Source organism: Panthera leo, chromosome E1 (assembly GCF_018350215.1).
Source record: "Panthera leo isolate Ple1 chromosome E1, P.leo_Ple1_pat1.1, whole genome shotgun sequence".
Classification (NCBI taxonomy): Eukaryota; Metazoa; Chordata; class Mammalia; order Carnivora; family Felidae; genus Panthera; species Panthera leo.
Window position 1 is genome coordinate 59,272,928 of NC_056692.1, and position 27,256 is coordinate 59,300,183.

The 27,256-nt window shown below is 56.3% G+C and overlaps 1 protein-coding gene across 1 annotated transcript in view; it reads left to right on the forward strand.

The window, feature by feature from the left end:
* The window catches only part of RPTOR (regulatory associated protein of MTOR complex 1), a 334,863-nt gene that overhangs the window by 79,984 nt on the left and 227,623 nt on the right, over positions 1-27,256 (forward strand). The window contains exon 3 of the mRNA XM_042914527.1: positions 4,723-4,805. Within this exon, the coding sequence (XP_042770461.1) occupies positions 4,723-4,805 (83 nt within the window). The remainder of the gene's footprint in view (positions 1-4,722; positions 4,806-27,256) is intronic.

Below are 27,256 nucleotides of genomic sequence, written 5' to 3' on the forward strand. Positions count from 1 at the left end.
AAGGTGGGCTGATCCCAGCATATAGTTTGGCAGCTTTTCCCAGACTGACCCAACACAGATCAAGGAACGGTGTGGGCAGCGGCCCCGAAGTCCGGCCCGGTCTCTTGTCACCTTCCAGCCAGCCCGGCCCCTTAAGTTAGTCGTGCTCGCGTTCACCTTACCCAAAAGGGAGCATGCTGGAGGCACTGCAGGCTTTTCCGGGGAGGAGTGATGTCACAGGAGAAGGCCCCCAGTGCTCCTCTCCGGGTCAGCAGAGCCGTGCTCCCTGGGCTCCTGCCCTTCTCAGGACCTTCCAGAACCTCCTAGGAGGAGGGAGAGCGGCCATGGTGCCGGCACCAGGTGCTGGGGTTGGGACCAGCACGTTGGTAGTTGATGGTGCACGGGCTCCCCCGAAGGAAGAGTGGACAGAACAGGAGGTTTTCCAGGCTGGCTGACTGCCAGCCCCATCGCTGACCTCTGTGACCTTGACCCAGTTTTTTGACCACCCAGAACTGCAGCTTCTCCCCTGTGTCGGGGCGTAGGCTGACTGCAGTTCCTGCCGACGTGAAGGTCTGTGCGTACGAGGTACGGGGCTTAGCCCGAAAGCCTTGCAGGAACGTCGACGCAAAGCTCACGTTTTATACAAATGCCAGTTACGCCCTCCCCCTTCCACCCACCTGCCCGCCCACTTTGTTCACTGAGCAGGAACCCGTGAGGGCAGGAGAGGAGAGATGCCTTATTAGGACAGCGCCCACACTTCCAGACTGTCCACACTGTCCACCAGGAACTTAGTTTCGCTGACACAGCGACTTGGTTTATTGTAGTAAAAGCATCGTTTTCCTTGTCCTCGTCTTTCCCTCCCCCCATGCGCCTCCCCCCACTGTCATACCCTTGGGAGGAAACCATGCAGTTAATTGGCCACAGGGTTCCCAGTACAGAGGATGTGACAGGCGGCCTTGGTTGATTGCGGCCCCTCCCTCGGGAAGGCAGGAATTTTGAGCCAGACCGGGGAAGGAGGAGGAGGAGGAGGGCCCCGACCGGAGGGGTCTGCTGGCCTGCCTGCGGGCAGAGGCCCTCCAGCTCTGGCAGACGGGCGGCAGGCCCTCTCTGGGGACATGGGAGAGGACCGTGTGGGGCGGGAGGGCCTCGGCTTTCCAAGGGGAGAAGTCCAGGGGGGAGGGCCAGCTCTGGCCCTTCCCACCTCATGAGTACCTTCACCTCCTGCACTCCCTCCTTCCTCCCTTCGACAGGGTTCGGGGTTCGCAGAGGGCACGTGTGCGACCTGCCTCTGATCAGGTGGCGCCCCGCTGGGCCTCTCCTCTTTGTCCAGAGGAAACCGTGCCCTTCTCTTGCCCGTGGACTCCAGCCGGAGCACTGGGCACACGGGTGCCACACGGGCGTGAAGGTTCACGCTGGCTCTTGTATTTACCCCTGGTCTCCTGTCCCAGGCCTGGCCGTTTGAGCGGTTTCTATCTGCTGATGCTGTTTTCAGCTCCCCTTTGCTCTTCGGTGGCCCTGAGTTTTTATTTTTCCGATCCCGATTTATTCTGGCCCTTTGCCAGTCTTGTGATTCAGATCATAGCAGGGTTGACTGGGGTCGTCGTAATTCCCTCGAGACCTCAGCACTCGGTTCCTACCAGGACAAAGAGATGAAAATGAACGTCTAATGTCTTTAGTTACAGATGGAAACGAATTTACCATAGTTCTTCCAGATAAGTTAATTATGACCCAATTTTCATTAGGTTCCGCTCAGCCAGAATGTGCTCGTTAGCTGACTGGGCTCTTCTGAAGCTGTTGAATTGGAGTCTCCAGGGTAGAGCCCGGCGTCTCTGTTTTAAAAAAGTCCTCGATGACTTTGACGCACCGATGCTAAAGGTCCTTGCCAATTCTGAAGTCCCGTTACTTAATTTTATAATTCATTTTATTTAAAAATCAAAGTGATACATGCATACAAGTTTTAGAGTCACATCATACTAGAAAGTATATTAAGAGGAAGCTGTCTCTTCTCTCTGCCTTTCCCAGAGGGGCTACTCTGATTCCTTTCTTGTCTGTGTAGGTGATTTGTTCCCTGTAGTAGTTACAAATTTGCCAGTTACTTTTATTTGCTAAATTTTCTGTGAACTTGTGAGTTCATTTTTTTACATATACTCCAGTAGATCTGTCAGGTGCTATCAGTACTCATTCCAGTGCTCAGATAATCTGTTCGTTTTTTAAAAAACTACCCCTCTCGCTCCTCTTCATCCTTAGAGCTGGCTTGTGGGCGTCTTGTGGTCTCTCTCTTTCTTTTCCCGGATCCTTCATGGCCTCGTTTGGTGCTGTATTGCTCAAGAGGAGACCACGGGACAGATTTTGTGAGTGTTTGCGTGTCTGAAAAGACCTCTGTTTTATCCTCAGACTTGAACATCAGGCTGACGTTATCTTCACGACGGACTTGGAGGTGTTGCTCTGTCTGTCCAGCTTTCGTCGTCGCTGGGAAACCCAGAGACCGTCTCATTCCTGATCCTTTGTGAACGGAGTTTTCTCCAAGGACTTTTATTTTCGGTCTTTTGTTTCTGGCGATTTGGCTCTGATGTGTCTGGGTTTTCTTGGGTTAATCCTGTTGGAGTTTCACTGAGCTTCTCGAACCTGTAAGTTTATGTCTCTTGCCAGATTTGGGAAGTTGTCCAGCATTGTATCTTCAACTGCTCTTTGAGTTCTGCCCTTAATTTTCTCTTCACTGTGAGACTCCGGCCACGTGTGTGCTGTCGTCCGCGGTCCCGTGAGGCTGTGTCCTTGGGAGCCATTCCCACTTCTGCAGGGAGGAGTGTTAGGTTCTTGCCAAGCTGGGGTTGCACGGGGGGCGGCCGGGGTGTCGAGGGAGATTAGCTGCCATCTCAACTGTGTGCAAGACGGTATTTGAGACGGATGCTTGGGGGCGTTGGGGCAGACTTAGCGTTAATACACGGAAAACGAGGAGACTGCAAACGGTTCGGGAAAGGTGTTGTGTTGGGGACTGTGGCTCAGCAGTGAACAATCTTACAGCACACCTGTAAGGCTGTGTGACGGCGGGGGCTGCCGGGTGGCGGGTCCTGGTTGCAGGGAGGAGAGGCTTCACGCGGTGGGTGAGTCCTGAGCTACACTAGTGGCTTTTTTCATGGTGGATCCTCTTTGCCTGGAGAAGCGACTGACGGACCTGGGGCATTTGGCAGGCGTTCTCTGGGAGATGAACAGAGTGAGCCGTCACTTTAGGTGGACATGGAAGTATTTGTTGCCGGTGGTAAAATTCGAGATGTTGGGGAATGAAATGCAGAAGATCCACATGGCTCGGTGAGCCAGGGTTTTACAAGTGACCAGTGACGACGACACGTCATCCGTCGGTAGAGGGTCCATTCAAAGCGCACGACAGACTAGCGGGTTCAGTGCCGTAGATCCAGGGCCATCGCTGTGCCTTCAGACTCCACGTCACGCGGTCTTAAAGAAACTGCCGCGGTGGAGTCGTATAGCATCCAAGCAGATAGCCACGGCTGTCTACAAAGGCTGTTTATGTCTTTACTTCTTTTGTTATTTTTTTAATGTTTGTTTATTTTCGAGAGAGAGTGTGAGTGGGGGAGGGGCAGAGAGAGAGAGAGAGGGAGAGAGAGAGAGAGAGGGAGGCACAGAATCCGAAACAGGCTCCAGGCTCTGAGCTGTCAGCACCGAGCCCGACGCGGGGCCCGAACTCACGAACCGCGAGATCACGACCTGAGCCGAAGTGGGACGCTTCACCGACTGAGCCACCCGGGCGCCCCTACAAAGGCTATTTAAACCAGCCTCTCCTTTCCGGCAGCGTCTGTGTGTCCGTGCGTGAGGTGGGGTTTTCCTCCTCTGTGTCGGCGAGGGCCACATTTTGTGACAGATGAGCGCAGAAGCAGGTAGTGGAGTCCAGCTGTCATGTGTGAAACCAGATACAAAAGAAAATTTCTAAAAATTGTAAGGCAGTCCTGCTCTTTTCTTTGATTCTTTTTTTTTTTTTGCAAAACAGTCATTTTTCATAATAAGTATCTATGTTCAAATGTAATGAGTTGTTATTACTTTTAAATGAATGAATGAAGAACTCTGTTTAAAATTTCTCGTTTGATTTTGAATACAGCCAATACCAATCAATAGATACCGCCGCTTAAACATTGTTTGGGGTTCCGCATAATTTTCAAGGGTGCACAGGAGTCCCGAGACCAAGTAAGTTTGAGGAGTTGCTGGTTAGGGTTATTTGCACTAGAATCCACTCCCGAAATAGGCGGGTGAGCCACTAACACACGGGTGTGCTTGTGAAACTGGTTCTTGTGCGTAGGCGAAAGTTCGCAGACGAACGCGTCACCATGGTCGTTCTGTCCTCCTCCCCGTCCTGTTGCGTGAGGGCTGTCGTTAGAAGGTGAGGGGACTGCCGCGTGGCCCTCCCTGCGGCCCCTCCTTTGCACAGCCTGCGGGCAGTGTGGGGGTGAGGCAGTGGGGGTGCAGAGAGACCGTGAGGCTGCATGGTGAGCACAGGGACGGGAAGACCCAGGGCCGGTGGGTCCGGTGAAGGCGCCGTTCTCTAGAGCGGTGTGCTTTCTGGCCTGTTTGGGGGCGTAGCAGCTCCCTAGGTCTGGTGATGGCAGAAAACCCCAGTTGTGTCTTGGGTCCGAGGTGGCCGTGAAGTGAGTGATGGCGGAGGACGCGGCGAGAGGCAGGCCTGGCGGCGAGGAGATGCACGGATAATGAACTTTCCCCTTTTTATTGCTTCTTCAGATCCTCTGTCGATGGGGCCTCAGAAAGCTCTGGAAACCATCGGTGCAAATTTGCAGAAGCAGTACGAGAACTGGCAGCCGCGGGTAAGCGCGTTTCCTTCGCTCTCCTCTCCTCTCCCTCCTCTCCCTCCTCCGTTCTCCCCCTCCTCCCTCGTCTCCCTCCTCCCTCCTCTCCCTCCTCTCTCCTCTCCCTCCTCTCTCCTCTCCATCCTCTCTCCTCCTGAGGGGGGCACCGCCTCCAGGGTTCACATAGCCTTCCAGGTGAGGGCTCCTTACAGCCCTGCGCGCTCGTCCCTGGGGGACTGGACGCCCCTCGCTGCCGCCCATGCCCCACCCGCCCGCTCCGTGTGTGCAGGTGGTCCGGGCCACGCGCCCTCCAACTCCTCTTGCCTGAGTTTCCCCCACAGTCTTCAGCAAATGAAAAGCGTTTTTCATGGTACTCTTAAATCATGGCTTTTCTTTTGCACAGGGAATGCATTTTCGGTAACTTTTCTGCAGCCCCAACTAGTCAGAGCCCTTCTTCAGTTTTCAGACAGTCGAGAAAAACACTCCACCCTCAAAAGATGACCTATTGTATGCTTGGTCTTTGATTCAGAAGGTAAGGTTGTTCGTAGGGAGCCACCTCCACTTATCGTGCCTTCCGCTGCTTGCGTCTTACAGTTTGGGGGTTTTGTTGTTTTGAAGGAAAGTGGCGTGGGATGCGGTGACTGTGACAAGGCGCTTTTAAGATCTTAAGTTATTCGTAAGCCACCCCGAGACCCGTTTCCTTTGGCCTTTCTCTTTAGCTGGTTTGAAGATTTAATGGTTTCAGTAGAAGGTTAGAAATTTGGGGTGTTTGTGGAGGTGCCTTTGTGTTCAGCTTTGTGTAGCGGGCTCTGGAATTCTCTAAAGGGCCTGACGGGGAAGGTGGGGGGCCCGTGGCCTTGCGGGCGCCTCCCCGGATGCTTTGCTGTCCTCGGTCCTCCGTTTTGAGCCTCTGCTTCATGGAAGCAAGTGGCTTAGGGGCCTCGGCGAGGCCTGCCTGCTTGGGGTCTTTGTCCGTGGACCCCTTGCGTGTAGGGAGTCTTTGCATTACATTTACATTCTAAGAGAACAGCCAGAGTGAATCTGTCGGTGCCTGTGACTGTGCCCTCGGTGGCTTCCGCTGCCGCCCGTAGTCCTGGGATGACTGAGCGGTAGTGACCGTCTCTGTGTCTGGGGGTGCGTCTCGGTGCCCCCTTTCTGACTTGTCGACTCAGTGGCCACAGACTCTCATTCTTCAGAAGGCGGTTTCTTAGGGGTGATTTTGTTCCGTGCCTGAGGGCTTTGCTGTCTCCTCTTGATGGTTCTATAAAAACCCAGGAGCCTTTCTCTTGAGAGTGTGATGCCTTCGGGAGAGGTTTCGATGGTGTGTCCCTTTGAAAACAACTGAGATGCCTGCTGTTACCACTAGGAAGTAGCTTCTTTGGGGACTCGGAAGGCCCTCCGGGACCTCAGCGACGACACCCAGGCGCCCAAGGGTGCACGCGTGGTGCAGACAGGCTTTCAGGCCGCGTGTGACCGCACACACGGGGCACGCCACCGGCATCCAGAAGGTGGAGAACCAGCAGTGTTTGGATGTAAGAGAATGCCTTTCTGACTTGCCTACCCCTGACCCTGTCCCGGGTTTGACTTTATGCTTTGCCTCTTGCTGGGGGCACTTGCCTAAAGGAGAGCGCAGCCCCTTGAATTCAGATCTGCCAGCCGTGTCCTTCACAGGAGGGGCTCCGCCGTTTTAATTAACTGTTAAAGAAATACCACATGAGAAGATACGGTCTTCAGAATGCGTGTCTGATATTTCAAGATATTGTATTGCAACGTGTATTCCATTTGCTATGATTTGCGGTTTTGTGTTGGTCTTTTTTTGGAGTCCTAAGCTGATTTGCGGCCAGCTTTCTTACTAGTTTAGCTTGGTAGGCACGGGCTAGTTCACGCTAGCTGGCGGTACGTGGAATCTTCGAAAGTAGGATCTATTACTGTTTTTAATCTGAATTTCTAAGAGCAGATCTCTCCCATGGCATCTGGAAGAGGCATGACCATGTAAGGCAGGCAGCATTTATATATAAGGAAATGATCGCAGATCCAGAAATGACGATAGAATCGGTGTAGGGTTGAGAAGTTCCCTTCTCGTGGTGGCGGGAGGGCCAGCCGTGGGGGCGGGGGGTGGGGGTGGGGGCGAGTCCTCCGGGTGGACGGTTGTTAGTCTGAGAAACGTGCTTGAAGTGAGCGGGGTTTCCAGAACGGATCTGCAAGGTAGTGTTTGGAAGGAGAGATTCAGTTCACAAGGCTGACGAGGGAGGATGTTTCTAGATCATAGGGTGCTTAGGAAAAGCGCCCGTGGACCGGTGCAGGCAGGACCCCCGTCGGGGCGGGGTTATGGAGTGGGCTTGGGATGCGGGCCAGCGACCCCCGGAAAGACGCAGTCCGCGCCGACGGAGTGCGATGGTTTGCCTGCAATCGGGACGCACAACCACAGCAGCGAATACTTAGCGTTTTCTTTTCTGAATGTCAAGATGATTGCGTTCATTTGTAAGTACCATAAAAATGTTTAAAATTTTGCTGCTTCCATCTGTTGGTGGCTTCCTCTGTTTCAGAAACGAGCCTCAGGTAATGGAGGCAGCAGGAGACCTGACGGGCTCGCTGCTGTCGGCCGTGGGGCTGTGCCGTGTGCACTGGGTGACGATGGTACGTGCCCCGGGGCGAGCGGTGCTGCTCTGCTCTTTGTAACCTCCCGTGGGTCACCGGAGAGGGAGGGAGGCCCGCCTCGTGCCGCCTCATCGAGTTTGCACAAAACATGAGGCAATTACCAGGCTCTGATGTTTGTGTACAAGGTGCCTGTTCCTAACTGTAAATCAGGGTCCTTTGAAACATTGCAAAGCTAAACACACAGCACGTTATTGCATTCTACAGGGCCCTCGAGTGTTGTGCCGTAATAGAGGTCGATGTGCCGTCTGCAATAAAACAATGGGAGCATTATTAAATTTCCAGACCTTTGCTGTGGATGCCCATAGATCTGGTTTTCTCTTTGTCCGTGCCCCGGACTGCGAGACTCAGAAAGGTGGGGACATAAGGTCGCGTTCATTAGTGTATTCGTGCCTCCGCGTTGCCGAGGGCGGGACGGGCTGGGGGATCGTGCGACCCCAACGCCACACGGGAGCAGCAGAGAACTGACCACGGCAAACCTGTCCACCTCGCGTCTTGGAGAGTTGATGTCCTTCCTCGTGCTCTTTCCTCCTTGTTTTTCTAGCTTTAACTATTCAGGATAAAACATCTTGATAAAGGTGATTTGGGCTCAGGAAGGAATTTAGAGAAGTCAGGACGGTGCTTTTTTTTTTTTTTTTTTTTTTTTTTCTGAGGTGGCCAGACTATCAGGCCCAGATTTCCTTTCCAGGCCGACTGAACCCTTGTCTAAATAATTTATCAGTTTGCCACTGGTGAGACATTTCTTTTGATTAAATTTAAGGCTGTGCCTTACTACCTCGTGGGTTCATAAATCTGTGTTCTGTGTTCTGCGGGAGACGGAAGGAGGGGTGCCAGCTGCTGTCGCGGCTGCCGCCGGCTGCTGGTCCTGCCAGGCCTCGCTGCCCCCTCGTCGGGCCCCAGCTGAGCGTACAACTGGGCGACGGGACTGGGGGATCCAAAGCACTGCGTATCCCGTGAAGAATTCGTCTTTCTCAGCCTTTTTCTAACAAGTTGGGGGGCTTCTGGCAGTTTAGCACAGGGTGTAACGGCCGGAGCCGATGGGGGGGGCGGCAAACGGGGGTCTCTTCCTGTTGTGCTTTCCCCAGAGCGCTGCGGACCACGGCCCCTCTCCCTCTCCTCTGTTATCGGTGGGGGGGGGGGGGACCCGAAAGCCACCTGATGCTGGCATGTTTATAACTCACTAAGGTGAAGGGACTTGAAGGTTTCCACCCGGGCGGTATCTGCATCGACCCCTGACTGAGTCCATTTTGTCCCGGGAACGTTCCAGTTTGCAAAATGCCCTTTGGGGCCTCGCCGGAGCGCCCCTGGCTTGTAGGAGCTCCTTCTGGAGCCAGGTCAGGGTGTGCAGGGGTGGCCCGCCTGTGTGTGGCCGCGGGCCCTGCAGGCACATCTCGGGCCACACGGGACAGTGCTTACGACATGGTGTGGACTCGGTTCCGCGGGCTTGAATTCCATCCCGCCCTTCAGTTGACCGTGCTCCTCAGGTTGTTCGCGGTGGGCGAGTGGCCTGGCACGTTCTTACAGTGCTGCCCGCCCGGCAGAGTGCATGCGGGCGGGAAGTCTGTCTGGGACAGAGCAAGGCCCCACCGCCTGGTCATCGGCCAAGTAGGAGTCACTGCTGCACTTGAACCGAAGCGACTTTGCTCTTGGTCACAGGGTTGCCTGCACGCCACTGAGCGTGTGCTTGGACCAACGTTGCTCGTCGCCGTACCATATGGTGGGAGGGGGCGTCTGGGGGGAACGGGGCCTAAGGCCAGTAGACAGCTTCGTTCCTCCTTGGGGCCTCACAGGCTTGTCCTGTAGGTGTGAGGCACAGGTGTTTGCCAGCCCAGCGCTCCGGTGCGACGCTGTTCTGGTGGGGCTGTGGTGAGGCTGTGTCCTTGCCTCCTCCCTGCAGCGGGGCTGACGGCTTGGCCCTCATGCTGGGGGTGCTAGGGAAGCGGCTCTGCCCGCCTGGTTGCTGGGACGGGCTCCAAGCCCGCTGTGCTGCTGGGTGACCTGCCCCCCTGGCCTGTGGTTTCCTTCCTGGGGCGGGTTGTGGCGCTTGAGACCCACGGGCTGTGGCTCGTCCCTCGCTGGAGGTGGACTAGGGGCAGAGCAGCGTATGTCCGCGCTGACAGCTCTCCCCCCCCGACTCCCTCGGGTGTTCCGGAATAAAGTTCCTACAGGGATGCGGTCAAGACTCGTGAGTGGGTGGGTTCTGCCTCGTCGTGGCATTTTCAGAGTCCGATGTGGACTCTCGAGGGAGGGCCCAGCCGTGCCGTGGGACTGTGCTCCCCGGCCTGGGGGTGCTCTGAGACCATTTGTGGACTGTGTAGTGACTCCTGTTGGGCCGGTCACGCTTGGCCTTAGTCTCAAACTGACATGGTGGCTCAGCAGTGAAGATGCCCACGAGTCATCCGTGATGCCACTGTCACACCATCATCCCGTCCTGTTGTCCCCCAGGCCAGCCAGCTCCCCTCTTCCTCTTCCTGCAGCAGCCGGCTTCCTTCTCTGTTGGTCCCAAGGTTGGGCTCTGTCCCCCTTGCCAGTGTTTCTGTGACACATTGCCGGTGAGGGCACAAAGGGAGCAAAGGGAGAGCTGGGGAGATGGCCCCCACTCGATAGAACTCCCCCCGGCGGGAAGCACTTCGCATCAGGTGCTCATGACGTTTGCACGACGGTGTGGACAAAGCCTTCTGTCCCGCACTCCCCTTCACCCCACCCTCTCCCTGCTCGCCCGACCGCCTCTCCACGCACAGCGTTCACTGACGGTTCCGGTCGTGCAGCCTGGCCCGCACACCACCCCCGTCCCCAGAAAACCCGTTTCTACCCGGCTCTTCCTGCCGAGCCCGCCTGCCACCGCGTCCAGCAGAGCAGAGAGGCGGCCGCCGCCCAGCAGCTTCGTGGCGCCGCCGGTAGATTCTTGGCAGAAGACGACGAGCACATTGAAGCAGGGGGAGGGGGCGACCCTGCAGGCCACGCGGAGGGGTGAGCAGCCCGGCCCCGGCCACACGTCCCGGCCGTCTGGGGCGGTGTGTGCCCATCGCCTCGTGTGGTGCCACCGCCGTGCGGCCCCCGTGGTGGCCCCGCCTCTGCGGTCACGGGCCGGCTGGTGTGGGCGCGGGAGAGTCCTGGGATTTGGGCCCACGCGGCTTTGAGCGGTACACCGGCAAGCGTGGATTTCGGGCCACTGCCACGGAGGTGTCTCCACTGTAGCCCCTCATGTCTATGTGGCTGTGATCCCCCCCTGCCCCCCGGCGTGGCCCCTTGCACCCCTGCCCCCACCCCGTGGGCCGCTGGCAGGTGGGCCTGGGCTGGGAAGGCCTAGCAGGTGGCTGCCTCCTCGCTGCCACTGCCCGGGTGGGGGGTAGGGGGTGGGGGGTGGGGGGTGGGGGGTAGGGGGTGGGGGGGCGAGGCCGTGGCCCGGGGCCGTGGGAAGAACGTCGCCGTGAACTGTCGCTTTGCCGCTTCCTAGACGTGAACGTTGAGAGTTTACACTGAACTTGTGGGGTCTGTAAGCGCCAAAGGAGGGTTCACGGGGAGGAGAAAACGAGGTGAAATGTAGGCTCGATGGTGGGGGGGGGGGGGGGATGCGGTGGAGCCGGTGGTGGGGAGGCCCGAGCCCCTGGCACAGAGCTCCGTGCTCCTCCTGCTGGGACCCCTCTCCCGCCCGCCCCCGCGCATGACTTGCTCGAAGGATCGTGTTTAATAGCGAAACAGGGCTGGACCGTGTCCTTAACAAGCCCGCCCGGGATCTGGTCTCAGCCGCGTGTGTGACACATGGCAAATGAGGACCGGTCGCCATTTGTGAGGACTGCAGCTGTAGCTCCGATGTCTGACGCGCCCAGACCGCCGGTGCGGCGGCTTCCCCGGTTAACCTGGAGGCCCCGATGCCGAGCCTGGTGCACCCGGCTCTGGGGTGGGGGGGTTGCCGGGGCGGGAGCGAAGGTGTCTGAGGAAGTGCTGGGAAAGTAGAGGATACAGAGCCTGAAGCGGGGGACTCGGGATTGGGGGTGGCGTGAGGAGCCCACCGTATGCTCGCCGTACGCAACTGCGAAGGGCTGTCAGATCCGGTTCCAGCCGGAGGAGAAAGTGCGGCGATGGCAACAGACTGGAGGGGAGGGGCCCCGTCTGCTCGGCTTGACTTCATTCCGCCGGGAAAGCGTCTGTCACGGGGTAGTTGTGAATCGGGGGTTCACGACAGCTTCTGGGTGCCCCTGTCTTAAATGTCAGGGGTTTGCTGTAGGTGTGGCATGCCACGGAGCTGTGCAAAGGGGAAATGAAATTCACATAGCATGATATTACGACGGGAACCGCGCAGCGCCTGGCCTGTGTCTGGCTGACTGCCATCACCCGGCACCGCGTTTCCGAGACTCGTTCGTGTGCGTGCGTGTTGTCGCATGGGTCGGCGTCTGGGGCTTTTCACGGCTGAGTAAACGCCGCTGGGCAGACGCTCCATCTGTGGGTGGACGTTTGGCCTGTTTCTACCTTGTGGCTGTTACGAACGATGCTGCTGTGCACATTTGTGTACGGGTTCTTGCACGGACATACGTTTTCAGTTCTTTTGGGTACATACCTAGGCGAGGAATTGCTGGCTCGTATGTAACTCCGTGTTTACCTTTTCTTTTTTAATGTCTGTTTATTTTTGAGAGAGACAGAGAGAGAGAGAGAGAGCACGCACATGCGCCCACACACGGGGGCGGGGCAGAGAGAGAGAGGGACAGAGAATCCCAAGTAGGCTCTGAGCTGTCAGCCTGACGTGGGACTCAGACTGATGACTGTGAGATCGTGACCTGAGCCAAAGTCAGATGCTTAACTGACTCAGCCCCCCAGACGCCCCTCTGTGTTTGCCTTTTGGAGGATTTCCCCGTCGTTTTTCCATTCTACTGGCAATGTTTGACAGTTCGGTTTCTCCCCGTCCTCACCAACACTTGTTTTTTTCTGTGTTTTTGTTTTAAAATTATTACGATGATGGCCATGCCGGTTTTGGTTAGCATTTCCCTAATAACGAAGGATGTTGAGCATCTTTTCATGTACTTATTGACCATTTATTTGCACATCTTTGGGAAAATGTCTCTTCAAGTCCTATACCATTCTTTACTTGGGTTATTTTTCTTTATTGTTGGGTTGTAAGAGTTCATAATGGACATTTTTAATCTTTTTTAATGATTATTTTTGAGAGAGAGAGAGACAGAGAGCAAGTGAGCAGGGGAGGGGTAGAGAGAGGAGAGACAGAATCTGAAACAGGCTCCAGGCTCTGAGCTGTCAGCACCGAGCCCGACATGGGCTTGAACCCACGAGCCAGTGAGATCATGACCTGAGCCAAAGTTGGATGCTTAACCAGCTGAGCCACCCAGGCGCCCCCATAATGGAGATTTTTAAATCAAGTAAGCCATAACTTTAGTCATGAGGACTTGTGTCCTTTCTAAATAATGTATGTGGTATCTCATAATAACGTTATAACAACATTACAACATATATAACATTAGCTCATAATAACATTTAGGTCCTAAATAGTCTTCGGCCAGTTTGATTTGTCCCACGTATGAAATTTTTATTAAGAGTCTCCGGTAAGAGCACAGGGGACTTAGGAGGGAGCGGTCTGGGATAGTTAGGTATGGCCAGAGGGTTTTCTGTGCCTTAATAACCCTAAAGAAATTTGTTTCACAAACACTGTCCTTTCATTAGTGCACTTGATGGTCGCGTTCGTCTGGGAGCAGGGAGACCTGTGACCTCGGGCAAATCCCCAGAATGTACTTGAGCTAGACCGCACTAAAAGCCAGATCATCCTCTCGGAGGTGAGCAGTTTGGACAGCGCGGGTCTGCCGTGTCCAGGGCACAGGACTCGGGAGATGGTGATCATGGTGGGGGGTGGGGTCTCTCTGTGTGTTTATCATTGTGAAAATCGGAGGGGTCTCCGTTTCGCAGCTCTGCCGCTCCTTTTAACGTGCTTATGTTTCTACGTGCCCCGCCGACGAGAGTCCTTCACCTTTTAAGTTGAGGGGAACAGGGCACGGTGTACTGGGGCCTTGGGAGCTCCGCGGGTCCTGGGACACCTGTCCGGGGGGCTTCGGGCTGGTGGGCTCACACAGGGCCGGGGGCTGCTTTGCCGGCAGAGGCAGGCTCAGTGAAGAGCGGGCTCCAGCTTTGCCGCGTGGACGTCGGCCCCCGGCGGGGGCGGCTGCCTGGCGGGGAGGGCCAGCCAGAGTTTCCGGGTCTTAGGACCACACGTTCCACCCCTGGGCTCCCCCCTGCCTGTTGGGTCTGGCTTTGGTCGCCAGAGTGGTCGGCCGCCCCGCCTCTGTTCCCCCAGAGCACTGAGGAGGGGCTCAGATGAAGCACAGAGGATGAGAAGGGCTCTTGGTGTACTGGGTGACCTGAGGCCTCCCTGCTCGCCCTTCCGGGGCACGGCCAGGAGCACAGGTGCCAGAGGAGGCCCTGAGCTACGGGCTCCGGGGGCTTCTGTTCACGTGACGGTGGACGCATCTGGGTGTATGTCTGGCTTCTTTTATATCTTAGTTTCGTCTCGTCTGTTTTTACTGCCTTTTCCCTTGCCTTTTATGTTAACCAGGTTTCAGAACATTTTTGCACGTCCCCTTGTCTTAGTGCCGTGTGCTGGTGCGGGGTGACCCCGCAGGGGACTGTGTGCGTGTCCTGTGCACTGTCCTTCAGCTGAGGTCACGCCGGGCAGCATACGCCTCAGCGTGTACTTGCCCTGCCCTCCCCTGCGGTCCCACCAGCGGCTCTGCTCCGCGTGCAAGGCTGTGTTATTGTTGTTTTGCCCTCTTAACTCCTTCCTGCATTTCTGTCCCTTCTGGGATCATTTTCCTTCAGTCTGGAAGTTTTAAAATATTTCTTTTAGAGTGAATCTTCTGGCAACACATTATTTAGTTTTTGTCTGAAAATGTTTTTATTCTTCCTTTGTTTCGTTTTTGAAAGATCGTTTTGCTGGGTGTGCAATTTTATAGCGATTTTTTTTTCTTTTCAGTTTAAGGTCCCCCCGCCCCCGCCATTTAAAGCAGTTGAAAAGTGTGTTTGTCCCATCTCCGGGCGTCTGTCCTGGTGGAAAGTTGGCCGTGAGTCTTCATATTTGTCTTTTCAAGATGCCCCGTTTTCCCCCTCTGGCTGATTTAAAGCTCTTCTCCTCACTCGCTGAGATGCTCGTAGGTGTGGTTTACGTTGTGTTTATCCTGTTTGGTGCTCTGCCGCGTGGGGCCTGATGGTTTTCGTCAGCATCGCCACAGACCCTGCTCCGTGCGTTCCCTCCGATTCGAGGATGTGAGACCTCGTGTCCCCAGTACGTCTTACCTTCTGTTCAGCGTTGTGTTTTTTCTTTCCGTGCTTTTGTCTGGATGTTTTCCCGGGACTGCTGTGCAGCTCACAGACCCTCTTCTGCTGTAGTGGCCAATCTCCTGTTTAGCCAACCTACCATTTTTTTTCTTTCGTTGTGTTTTTCTGTTCCATCATTTCCATTAGGCTCTCTGTTGATTGCCGGTCTCTGGGGGAAATCTCCAGCTTGTTACGTATGATCCTGAACACGTGGGCTTTCAGCACTAGGATGCCCGTTCTTCTGACACAACGTCTCCGACACCGGGAGGCGTGTTTCTGACCACGCTGACTGCTGTGCGTATGGCTGGAGCTGCCCTGTGTGCACGGGGGCGAACTCCGTGGTGTGACTGGGCACGGTCAGTGTTTCGGCCTGCCAGTCGGGGGGCGGGTGTCAGTCGTGATTGTGAAGCGTCTGTGCACGGGGTCTGTGGCCCGGAAGAACACCACCCACCCCCCGGGCCTGCGGGGCGGCGCTGAGTGAACCCGTAAAGTCGACTCCGAGAGGACCTCCGAGCGTGCGGAGGAGGTGCTGGGGCACCTAGGCCAGAGCGTGTCGAGTGACGAACTTGTCTGATTGAGCTGACGATGGCTCTGTTACCAAGTATCAGATAAAAATTCCAGCCGGTGAGAAAGCACTGTGTCAGAGCTTAGTTGGCAGCGTTGTTTTCCTTGGTGACACACGGTGCAATAACGCATCTTACAGTCTGTGGATCTTGGATTTTAGGAAGTAAATAGCATCTATTTTATACACATTATAGCCATACCTTTTGAGGAGCAGAGCTGGGGACAGAACGATGCTCCTTGGAGTTTAATAATGCAGAGAATCCCATTCTCCACCCCGTGGCTCCCCACCCCTTCCCATTTTGTTTATGTTCTGATCTCCCTCCGCAAGGGGCTTGCGGGGACCGAGTACACGGAGACAGAGGCGGTCAGTGATTGGTCTGTATTTGCCACTGTCCTAGTAAGTGACGGGAGATGTGAGTTAGTGTCCTGTCGCCCTGAAATCCTGGATGCGGCCGCCGCGTGACCTCCGCTCCCGGGACCGTCTCAGATGCGTCCGTGGAAGGTGGGCTTGCCCGTTAGGCCCTGGGCGTGACCCACCTGGCCTAGGTTAAGCTTCGAGGCGATTGGAAGTGACTTGTCAGAGTCATTGTGGATGCTGGGGTCTTCCGCGGGGCAGACCGAGAGGGCCCGGCCATTCCGCCTTACCGCACGAGGGAGACGGCGAGGGCCACACGCAAGGTGGCGTCTTGGAGGCGGAGTTGGACCCCAGCGGGAGCCCCCGGGCCCAGCCCGCTCCCGGCACGGCCCCTCACGTCTGCTTCCTCACCGCCGCTGCGCTGAGTTCATCCTTCAGCTTGGGAAGAGCTGGGCGTTTGCAGCCACAGCTCCGGCTTTCCTCTTCACTCCGCGCTCTCTTCCTGGGCCTCAGGGCCCGAGACGCTCCTCGCAGAGATCTGACGCGTCTGTCAAGGTTCTCACGGCTTTCTGTGGCCGTCGTGAAAGAGGCCTTTTCCCTGCGGTCCCTAGTGGGTTTTTAGAACAGGGCTTCCTGCTGCCTGTTGGTTGTTATGCTGTCCCCAGCACTTTACTCTGCGGCCCTGCGCGGGCTGTGACGGGCTGTGGCGGCCCTGAGGTGGCCCTGGGGCGGGCCTAGGCGGCGATGTGGTGGCGCTGTGCAGGCCTTGGGGCGCCAGGACCGGCACTCGGCCCCGCCGGAGACTGGCCGCCTGCCGGCCCGGGCCGCCGGCGTCCGGTCCCGCGCACAAACTTGCGGGGGTGCAGGAGGGTGTGTTCTGGTTTCAGTTCTAAAGATTTCACGTCTCTTTAAATCTTTAAAAATTTAGAACATCCTTTTCTCTTCATGCCATTGCGCAGACGATTTTTAGAAGTCATTTTGGACGTCGTTTAGCGAAGTCAAGTGCACGGCCAGATCCGGTGTTGGGGCTGGTGAGCCGTGCGAACGGTGCGCCCCCTTCAGGACGAACCGGAGGTGGGGGCGTCGGTGACCCAGGAAGGTCCCTCACCATCCCCGTCCGTTTCCGTCCGCCCCCCGCATTGGTTTTGCCCAACCCCCTGACGTGTGCACGCGGGACTCACGCTGGGTCATCCTGCCTCCTCTCGCACGACGCGGTTTCTGAGACGCGGTCGTGTTGCGCGTGCCCGTGGCTCGTTCCCTCCGTGGCCCAGGCGCGTCTCACCGCGTGTCTGGGCCACGACGCGATCCGTTCGCCCGCTGGTGTGCGGGTGGGTCATTTCCAGTTGTGGCCTTGGTGAAGGAGGCCGCCGTGAGTGTGGGCGTGAAAATGTTTGCGTGGGCCCGTGTTTTCATTTCCCTCGGGTGCCTGGGAACGGGCTTGTGGGCCGTGGGGTCCTTGCACGTCTGCTGTTCTATTTTGCGAGCAGCTCTCAGTTGGCAAGATGACAGGGGTCACCCGTCTCCGCGCAGAGCCAGGCGGTCTGCGGGGGGCTGTCACTCGCGGTTGACTCCACGCGCCCTGGAGACGCGCACCCGTGAGCTAAGGAGACGGCTGGCTCCGAAGCAGTGCTCGGGTCGCGGACGTTCTCGTCCTCCCCCGCGGTACCCGTCCCCGGCGGTGGGGTGTGAGCGGGCCGCGTGTGCTGAGAAACACGGCCTGGTTCAGAGCAGAGTCAGGTGAACTGCTTCGCCCGTTGCTGGGCTTGGGAAGAGAAGGTGAGCCCTCGGCAGCCCCTCCTCTTGCAGGGGTGACTCAGTCCCCGCTGCGCCGTGCTTTCCCTTAGTTCTCTCCAGGGTTGGCCGCGCAGGTGGGTGCGGGCCAGCAAGACCCCGAAGGGACCCCGGTCAGCCGGCCCTTCCTGACACCCGTGTGCGCCTTCACTCAGCACTGCTTTGGTGCCTGTCAGGACCCCGCTGCTCTGCCTTTCTGCTAACAACAGAGTGGAAATCTGGGTCGTCACGAACGATCCATCCAGGAGAACGGGCCCCACTGTTTCCCTCCTCTCCCCCCTTCCTTTCCCCTCTCCTCCCCTCTCTCTTTTTTCTTAATATATTTTTTAACGTTTATTCATTTTTGAGAATGAGAGAGACAGAGCATGAGTGGGGGAGGGGCAGAGAGAGAGAGGGAGACACAGAATCGGAAGCAGGTTCCAGGCTCCCAACTGTGAGCACGGAGGCCAATGTGGGGCTCGAACCCACGAACCGTGAGATCACGACCTGAGCTGAAGTCGGACGCCCAACCGGCTGAGCCACCCAGGCGCCCCTCCTCCCCTCTCTTTATCTGCCCTCCTCTCCCCTGCCTTCTTCCCTCCCCTTGTCCCCCTTTCCTACTCTCCCCTCTGCCCCATTTCCCTCTCCTCTCCTCTCCTCTCCTCTCCTCTCCTCTCCTCTCCTCTCCTCTCCTCTCCTCTCCTCCCCTCCCCTCCCCTCCCCTCCCCTCCCCTCTCCTCTCTCCCCTCCCTTTCTTTCTCTTCTCCTCTCCCCTTCCCTCCTCTCCCCTCTGCCCCATCTCTCCCTTCTCCTCCCCTCCGGTCTTCGAAGGAGCACTTAGCGGCATCACAATCCTTGACTGGCAGGCTGGGGAAGTGCCCTTAACGAAGAGGTAAGAAGGAAAGAGCCCAAGTCCTTGCCTTTTCAGAGCTGCTCGATTAGAAGAGGGAACATTGCTAACAACGTGGGCTGTGATAACTGTAAACTGCCTGAGATAAATTTATAGCGTTCATTTCCTTCAGAAAGACCTAGAGTTTTTTTGACAAGGAGAAAATACGGTTTTATACATTTTATGTCCAGAATATTGACACGGTTTTAGTCTGCATTACTCCTCACAAGGAATGGAGGTTTGTCTTTTTTCGGAGCTATGGAGACCTTCTTGGTTTTTCCTCCTTTTATTTCTTTGTGCTTTTCCTCCTTTCTCCCCTTGTGTTCCCTCATTTTCTCTGCCACTTAAAGTACTTGGAAGGAAATCTCTGAAGTACCTTTGCTGCTGTTGGCCGTGGGGGTGCACGCTCCTGTGGGAGCCCGGCCTGCCTTTCCCTGGGGTTCCTCCTCGTCACCCCAATTAGCCGTGTGCCGGCTGTTCCCCGTCAGAGACCCCCAGGTCTCCCGTGGAGGAGAACCTCCACGGCCCGGAAGCCACTTGAAGACGCGGCCTAATTACTGCCGTGTATCCTGACCACTGCTCTCACTTCTTCTGAGGACTTTCCCTCTGAAAGTGGTGTAAGCACCAGGAACTCGAGGAAGATCTTCATGGGAAGTCGGGAAGGTGTCTTGCTCGTCTGCTGGCCCCCAGACCGCTCCTTGTCTCCCTCCCCGGCCCGTCTCCGTGAATCCTGTGTCTGTTGTGATGCCGCGACCGCCCCACTCATGGGGACCGCGGGCAGGCGCGGGTGTATTTTTGGTGGTTCTCTCCAGAGAAGAACTGTGTTTTCTGCCTCCTTCAGGAAGACATATTAGAAACGTGGCTCTCTGGCGTTACCTAAAAATTGCCTTTCTCCAAATTGGGCTCTCAAAAATAGAGTATTTCCATTATTTTCTCCTTCTCCCTAGTACGAATTTGAGGACTCTTCCCTCCCCCGCACCCAGCCTCCTGGGGACAAGAAGGATGGACGGTAGAGGAGGTCCTAGGACAGATTGCTGGCGTCTTCCGGATAAATGAGAAGGCGTAGGCTCGTAGCAAATGTAAGTGATCCGGAATCGGATCACCACACTGGTCAAGGTTCGGGAGAGGCAAGAGCGTGAATCACGCCTGCTCGAGTCAGTGCAACAAAATTTTATGGAGTGTCTGCCATATATGGGGCGCTTTGCTAGTTGCTGTGGGTGTGAAAATAAGATGCTTCCTCCTGGCCAAGAGCTCCAAGCCTTATAGGGGAAGTAGACATTAATTCATTGATTCATGCATTCATCCGTCGGGATTACACTTGGCTCAGATCCTGAGCAAAACCAGGTATGGTTCCTGCCGTTGTGGAGCGTGGAGTATCGTGGGGGAACCGGGGAGCAGTCACGCAGTCCTACCGAGGGACAGACAGCAGCAGACCGCGAGAAGTGCCCGAAACGAGGAGTACCTTCCGTGCACGTGGCTGAGGGCTGTCCTGACCGGAAGTCACATGGCATGCACGTTGTGTTCATGGCGGAGTGCTTGCCGGGCCAGAGTGCTCCCCGCCGTGTCCCAAAGGAGGGATCCGAGCCGGGCAGCACCTCCCCGTCGCTGTGCGCACCCAGACTCGGGAGGGGCGGTGCCTGGCACTTGCCCAGCGCCCTCTGTGTCGCTAGGGCACCGACCGGTTGGGGCGTGACGTTCACAGGAACCCGGAAGATGGGGGTGACCATCCGCATTTACCTTTACCAGGCTGCCTGCCTGGAGAACATTCTGCCCAGTTCCTCCCTAGGCGCCCTCTGACCTCTCCATACCTGTCGTGGTGCCTCCAGTGTGTGCAGGGGGTGTGGGGCCACCCCGACTTGGAGGGGTTACTTGTCCTCCGGGGGCAGGGAGACGAGCAACTGAGGGAAACCCCGCAGAGTCCGCGGTGTCTGGGGCTCGGAGCCCGGGATCTGGGGAGCCGGGGACCCAGACGTGGCCAGGTGGCTGCAGTGCAGGCAGGGCGCTCCCTCCCAGCCTGTGGTTCCTGTGTCCCCGGAGCAGCCCCAGGTCCTGGGAGAGGCAGCAGAGAAGGATGGGGCCGCCGTCCCCCTGGAAGCGCAGCTCACGGCGTCATTCTCCAGCTTCTGCTGCTTCCGAAGGTTTTGCTCTTAGCCCTTCTGACCAAGGTGCACAGAGGTAACTGCCAGCGTGCAAGAACGCATTCTCCCGTTTCAGGGATGTTCTGTGGCAGTTCTGTGCCTGACTTGTTCGTCTGTACGGCGTCCTTCACAAGCTTGTCACCCTTATCTCCGGGGACAGCAGGTTGTTGACAACTGCGGACGGTGCTGATACTCTCTCTGGCTTCGTGGTAAAACACGGGGCCCCTCGATCGGCTCTGCACCCTTCACGGGGCGGCACGAGATCACAGGACCCGGCGGATGTCAGAGACAGAACCGGGGCCAGAGCTGTCCTCGTGTGGCTCTGCTCCGTCGGTAGCCTTGTTTGTTTGATTTCCGCAATATTCTGAGACAAGAGAACCTTCTCGTGATACCGATTTAACGGGAGAATCCCGGAGGATCTGCCGTTTTGCCAGCAGCTTGCATGCCTTGGGCAGAGTGACCCTAGACGGGAATCTGGAACGAGGGAGCTTTACTGTCAGCGCAGTGTGGAAACCACACAGCAGAAACGTGTGGTTTTCAAATGGGTCCTCGAACCTGGGGCTGTCCTCGAACGCAGCTTTCCGGCACCGGAGTAGGAGCAGTTCCCGCACTTGCCTGCGATGCAGGTCTGGTCTGGGGAGGCGGAGCCGGGACCACGGCCCGTCCCGTCGGGGAGGCTGGGCTCGGCTGCACCGACGCCTTCCGCCTCCCGGGGTGCTCCCCGGCCCTGCTTCACCAGCCGCTGGCCTTTGTGAGCTCAGAGGCAAATTGCTGTCATTCGCGTAAGCCCCGAGGCCGCTTCCTGAACACCCTGAGTCCGTAGAGCCGACTGTGAGGTTTTGAAGGCAGGGCGCAGAGCGGAGGCGGCCGTAGGCCTGCGGGCACGACCGGGGACGGTGCCCAGGCGGGCGGTCACCCACGGCACACGCTTGTTCTCCTGGACGGAGCCCGCAGGGGCGTCCTGGCGCCGCCCCCTGCTCGTGCCTTCCGTTGCCCCTGAGCACAACCCCCTGCGTGGCCGCGAGGGGCTCCTCTGTTGGGGGCGCACGCCGTGAGCCCTGCCCAGGCCCTGTCCTCCCGCAGACGCTGTGGGGCCCAACTCTTGGCCCTTGCCCTCCTCCTCTCTCTCCGCGGGACCGAGTCCCTCCCTGCTCTCCCTCCCCTCCCCCTCCCCTCCCCCTCCCCTCCCCACTCCCCTTCCCTCCCCTCCCCTCCCCTCCCCTCCCCTCCCCCCCCTCCCCCACTGCCTAGGCTTCCTCCGTACCCAGGCTCCGTGAGGGTCACATTTGCGGGGTGAGAGTGTGTGAGTGTGTGACTGTGCGTGTGATTGTGGGATCGTGTGTGTTGAACGTGTGTGACTGCGTGTGTGTGATCACGTCTGTGTGTGAGGCTGTGAGTGTGGCCCGTGTGTCCGCCTGTGGGAGACTGTGGCGGTGTGGGCGTGTGCAGCTGTGCGTGTGTGTGGGAGCGAGTGTGGGTGTGGGCGTGCGTCCCCTGTGAGGCATCCGGTGACCCCACAGTTCCCTCCAGGTCCAGCTGCCCCCCGTCCTGCCTGTGCTGTGCGTGTCGCGGTGTCGCGGGCTGGAGCGGTTCACAGCGACTTCGAATGGTTAGGACAGCGTGAGAGAAGGTGTGAAGAAAGGGGTGGGGGGGGTCCGGCTGGACGGATGAGGGGGGGTGACTACCGACCCCTGAAGACAGTGGTAGGAGGCCAGCGCCGCGTGTTTGGGTGACTGTGGCGCCCGCGTGGCTGGCGTTGTCTCAGGCTCTCCGTTTACGGTTTTAATTTGCTTTCCAGGCTTATCCGTGGTCTCCTTTTTGTCAGTCATTCCACTTGGCCACGGAACCCACCTCCTCTGCTTGGAAGACGGTGTAAACGAGGAAGGCACTGTCCTGCGCAGGGCACTGCGCACAGCGGTGACAGTGACTTACGGAGGAGGCGGGAACGGTCGCTGCTTAGCGCTCACCTGCAGGCTTAATTCCGGAGTAGCTGCCGTGACCCCCTCTTCCCTCGCTCCATTCCAGCGGTTCCTCCCGCTGCGCCTTGAACCCACTGCTTCCGGTGAAAACGCCAGGGTTGGTAGAGGGGTTTATCTTGTCTGTAAAAGGGCTGGTGTCACAAAATAGGTGTCTGAGCAGACCCTTACTTGACTTAAGAAATCTGTTCTGAGTCAGAAGAGTGGTGGCCCCAGGTGCTCCCCCCACGACTGCCGGCTGCCACATTACCGTCTCCCTAGGCTCATCGTTTTAGGATTCGGTTGGACTAAGAATTCCAGGGCATGAAAGAAACGGTATCGTAATAAAGTTGACATTTGTTCACTCACAGAAGACTATTCAGAAGTAGTCCTTCAGGGCTGTGAGGTGCTCCGGAATACCGGGGGCCCTGGTTCTTAGCAAGGATTCTAGGCTTTGGGTCACCTCATTGTCCAAGATGGCTGCTGGGGCTCCAGCTATTACATCTGCATTTTACCTTGCAGACAGGAAGAGGTAGGGAGGGAGGCCCCTCTCTTTACCTTTAAGGATGTTTCTTAAAAGTTACACTTAGCATTCTCATGGGGAGACTGGGAAATACTGTCTGGGTGGCCCTGTGCCACATAAAAATGGGGTTTCTATTATTCAGAGAAAGGTGGGACGGATATCGGAGAAAACTTGTGGTACCTGGCATAAGCACCATCCTGGCCGCCGCTTAACACGCCAGGAAGAGCGTGATTTGGCTCGGGGTGTTGGTTAGTCCCTCTGGGTCGGTTCTGAGCGCGAACTGTCTCAACCACCATCAAATGTGCCACGGAACAGGAGAATGAATTATCCTGGTGACAACTGCCTGGGAACCGGTTGGGGGAACGACCCGGTGACCGGCTGGCTGTGTGTGAGGACCCCACACCCCGGCTGTGGCAGGGAAGCCACACGGGAGAGGTGTGGGAGTTTGGGGCGGCTCGTGGTGATCGCCGGCACAGCGTGGAACCGGGGGCCACGCTCAAAAGCACTCTTTGCTGCTGAGGGGACGTTACGTGTTTCTGATTTAGGTCCCCACAAGATTATTTGTTGCTTGTAGACGTTTTGTATCATAGTGCAAACTTGGGAAAGTTACCCTAAGCCTTGGCCTGACTTCGTTTCTGCGAGGACTCCTCCAGGAGGGAGACTGCCAGCGGCCACCGGGATGCTCCCGGCTGGGGGCACACAGCCTGCACCCTCCGGGGTGACGGGTCAGGAGTGGCGCTGACGGTCCCTCCCGTGGTAGAAAGACTTTCCTCGGGGTGACCCCGCGGCTCACTTGCGACGGGGCCCCGCGCGGTGTGTTTCCTCATCGTACCCCAGTTTACGCATCTGTAAATGAGGCCAATAACAGAGGCGGTGACGCAGACATTGCTGACGTCGCGTGCGCAGAGCACATTCGTCAGATGTCAGCTCTTAATATCTTGACTTGTGCTCTTCGTGTGTAAGAGCTAGTAATCCTTTGCATTAATATTTGCTTAGGTTTTCCCAGGGATTAAAAAAAAAAAAAAAAACCTGTAAAACAGTAAAATTGAGGCTTAGGTCACAGTAACTTTCCACTTTTGAAATTCAGAAATTTGGAAGTCCTGAGAATGTAAACTTTTCCCATATTTGGTCCCAAGGCTTACTTGGCAGCAAGCCAGACCCGAGAGATACGGACCAGTTTATGACGGCAAAGGGGAAAAGAGCCCATTCACATGGCCATTTACAGGTTTGTCAGCAGAAATCGTCGTCTGTTCATTCACTATTACCATCCGTCTAAAACACAAACATTTGGGGGGCGCCTGGGTGGCTCAGTCGGTTCAGCATCTGGCTTTGGCTCAGGTCACGATCTCATGGATGTTGACTTCAAGCCCCGTGTTGGGCTCTCTGTTGTCAGCGCAGAGCCCGCTTCAGATTCTGTTCCCCCTCCTCTACCCCTCCCCCGCTGGTTCCCTCTCTCTCTCTCAAAATAATAAACAGACTTAAAAAAAATACAGGATACAGGGGCACCTGGGTGGCTCAGTTGGTTAAGTGTCTGACTTTGGCTCAGGTCATGATCTCCCAGATCGTGGGTTCAAGCCCCGCGTTGGGCTGTGTGCTGAGAGCTCGGAGCCTGGAGTCTGCTTTGGATTCTGTCTCTCTCTCTCTCTCTCTCTCTCTCTCTCTCTCTCTCTCTCTGTGCCTCCCCCGCTCATGCTGTCTTTCTCAAAAATAAATGAATCAACGTTAAGAAAAATCATAAAATACAAACATGTGGAATTCTGGACCAGGTCTGGCCCCAGGGTTGAGGATAAGAGGCTGTGGCCCCGCGCCCCACGGGCGAGGGTTCCCGCCCCGCTGCGGCTCCGCGAGCGACCCAGCCTCTTGGGGTGTCCAGCAGAGTGGCCTGGCACAGCTCTGTTCCCAGGCAGTCAGTCCCATGGCCGTTAGCGAGGCATCTCACACCATCGTTTCTTTTCTCCGTTTGGGGAAAGGAGGGTGAAGCCTCACTTCTGTCCTGGTGGTCTTTTTATTTTTTTTACTTCTTTTTAGATTTTCAGATTTGTGTTACAGGGTTTGCTTGTTTGCTTTCGGCTTTGTCAGGTTCTGTCCCGGATTTTCTTACTGCTGTGGATGTACTCGTAGTTCTGGGACTCATTTGTTTAAAACTTGAAAGGAGCATAATTTACTAAGGAAATGGTTTTAGAATTTCTGCTTATTTTTCTTTTTCCTCTTCATATGCATGTAGTTTATAATCTCTCTGTGGAATTTTCTGTTGAGCTTCGGGTTGAATACTGGGGTTCCCAATGGTGAGGCATAGGTAAGGCAAGTACTTTGGAGACTGTTGACCACCTTCGAATAGCGCCTTTGACTCTTGGCAAATGCCAGGGAAGCCCAACTGTATTCTTTGGACGATCAGTTCCAAATAACAAACAGTACACATAGGATACTCCTCGCCTTTTTTTCATTTTTACTTCTTTTAAAGTTTATTTATTTTGGTTGGGGGCAGGGGGAGAACAAGCGGGAGAGGGGCAGAGAGCGAGGGAGAGAGAGAATCCCAAGCGGGTTCCGCACTGTCGGCACAGAGCCCAACGCGGGGCTCGATCCCAGGAACCCGTGAGATTATGACCTGAGCCGAGACCAAGAGTCAGCCGCCTCACTGACTGAGCCACCCAGGCACCCCAGCCTTTTTCCCGAGAGCCAGGAGACCGCCGTTGCCAGGAGCAGAAAGTTGTGTTTTAAGAGTTTTCTGTTACTTGCTGATTCTGCTGACTTGGCTGTGTATAAATGCTAAGAATTACTTGTTTTCTTTGGATAAAGAATTCCGAAGGCATTTGTTCCCCTTTACCACGGCTGCATAATTGAGTGCCCCGGAACGTGGTGGCTCAAAGCCATAAATGTTCATTTGCTTACAGTTGTGCGGCGGGGCTGGGCCCAGCTGGACAGTTCTGCTGGTTTCTCCTGAGGTCTTTGGGGTGGCTGCCGACATCTGGAGGCTTGGCTGGGCTGGAAATCCACGATGGCATCACTTCTGTGCCCGGTGCACCAGCTGAGACGGCTGGGACGCTGCACGTGGGCGTCCATCGCCCCCTCTCCAGCCCTCCAGCTGTTCTCTGCAGCTACCTGCTGGTAGCTGGGTGTGTCTGTGTGTACCTGGTGGCCCGGGCGTGGAGGAGGGCGTGTTCTGGGGGGGTGAGCCCCCGTGCAAGCGCTCATTAGCATGCCTCTGTTTGCATCCCACTTGCCAGGGTGCACACAGGACGGGGGTGCAGGAAGGCGTCAAGGTATCCTTGTTACTGAAGCTTGAAGTGTCCCGTTGTGAGCTGGAGGGGCTTCTTTTCATTGGCTGAGCTCTGCCTTGGCGAGGTGATCCGGGCCCATCCTGCACATCTCACGTCCCAGACCTGGAAAAAGCCATTTTTCCAGTGAGTGTCTGTTTCCTCCGGTGAGAAATCTGACTGTGGAGCCTGTACGCTCAGAGCCTGCGTCTTTATTGTTATTGCGTGGCGACGCCTTCTCGGCCTTTTTGGAGGGTACGGCTGGAGTTGAGCGGTTGCACCTGCGTGGTGACCCCCCCCCCCACAGTGCTCCTCCGCACCTCACTCCTTTGGCTGTGGTCCCCTCCCCTTTGAAGCTCTTCCTTTAGAGTTTCCTTGTTTATATTCTCTTTTTGGGGTATACTTTCTCAGTTTCAGTGATCTCAATATATTTGTTTTAGTTAGGTATTTTTTTTTAATTTTTTTTTAATGTTTATTTATTTTTGAGACAGAGACAGAGCATGAATGGGGGAGGGGTAGAGAGAGAGGGAGACACAGAATCGGAAGCAGGCTCCAGGCTCTGAGCCATCAGCCCAGAGCCCGACGCGGGGCTCGAACTCACAAACCGTGAGATCGTGACCTGAGCTGAAGTCGGACGCTCAACCGACTGAGCCACCCAGGCGCCCCTTAGGCAGGTATTTTTACTGGGATAGAGTTGTCTGACCTTGACGCTCTCTCTGTACATCTTTTCGATTCTAGCATTGCCTTCGAGGCACCAGCAGCCAGTCTGAGTGCCTCTCTTTTCAGGTGGTCTGTCTCTTGTCCCACCTGTCTGCTTTGGGGGGCTTCCCTTTCCTTAGGGCTTTGCAGATTTATTGATGTGTGCACAATGTAAATATATCATTTTGTCCATTCTTGTCCATATTCAGTGGCCTTCCAAAACTCAGGTGTTTGCATCTTTGTAAGTTCTGGTAGTTTCTCAGCTGTTCTCTGCTCAGAAACTGCCTGAGCCCCAAGTCCCGATCCCTCTTGTTTACAGATCCTGGGGCTCCTCACTCTGCATGCTTTCCCCGCCG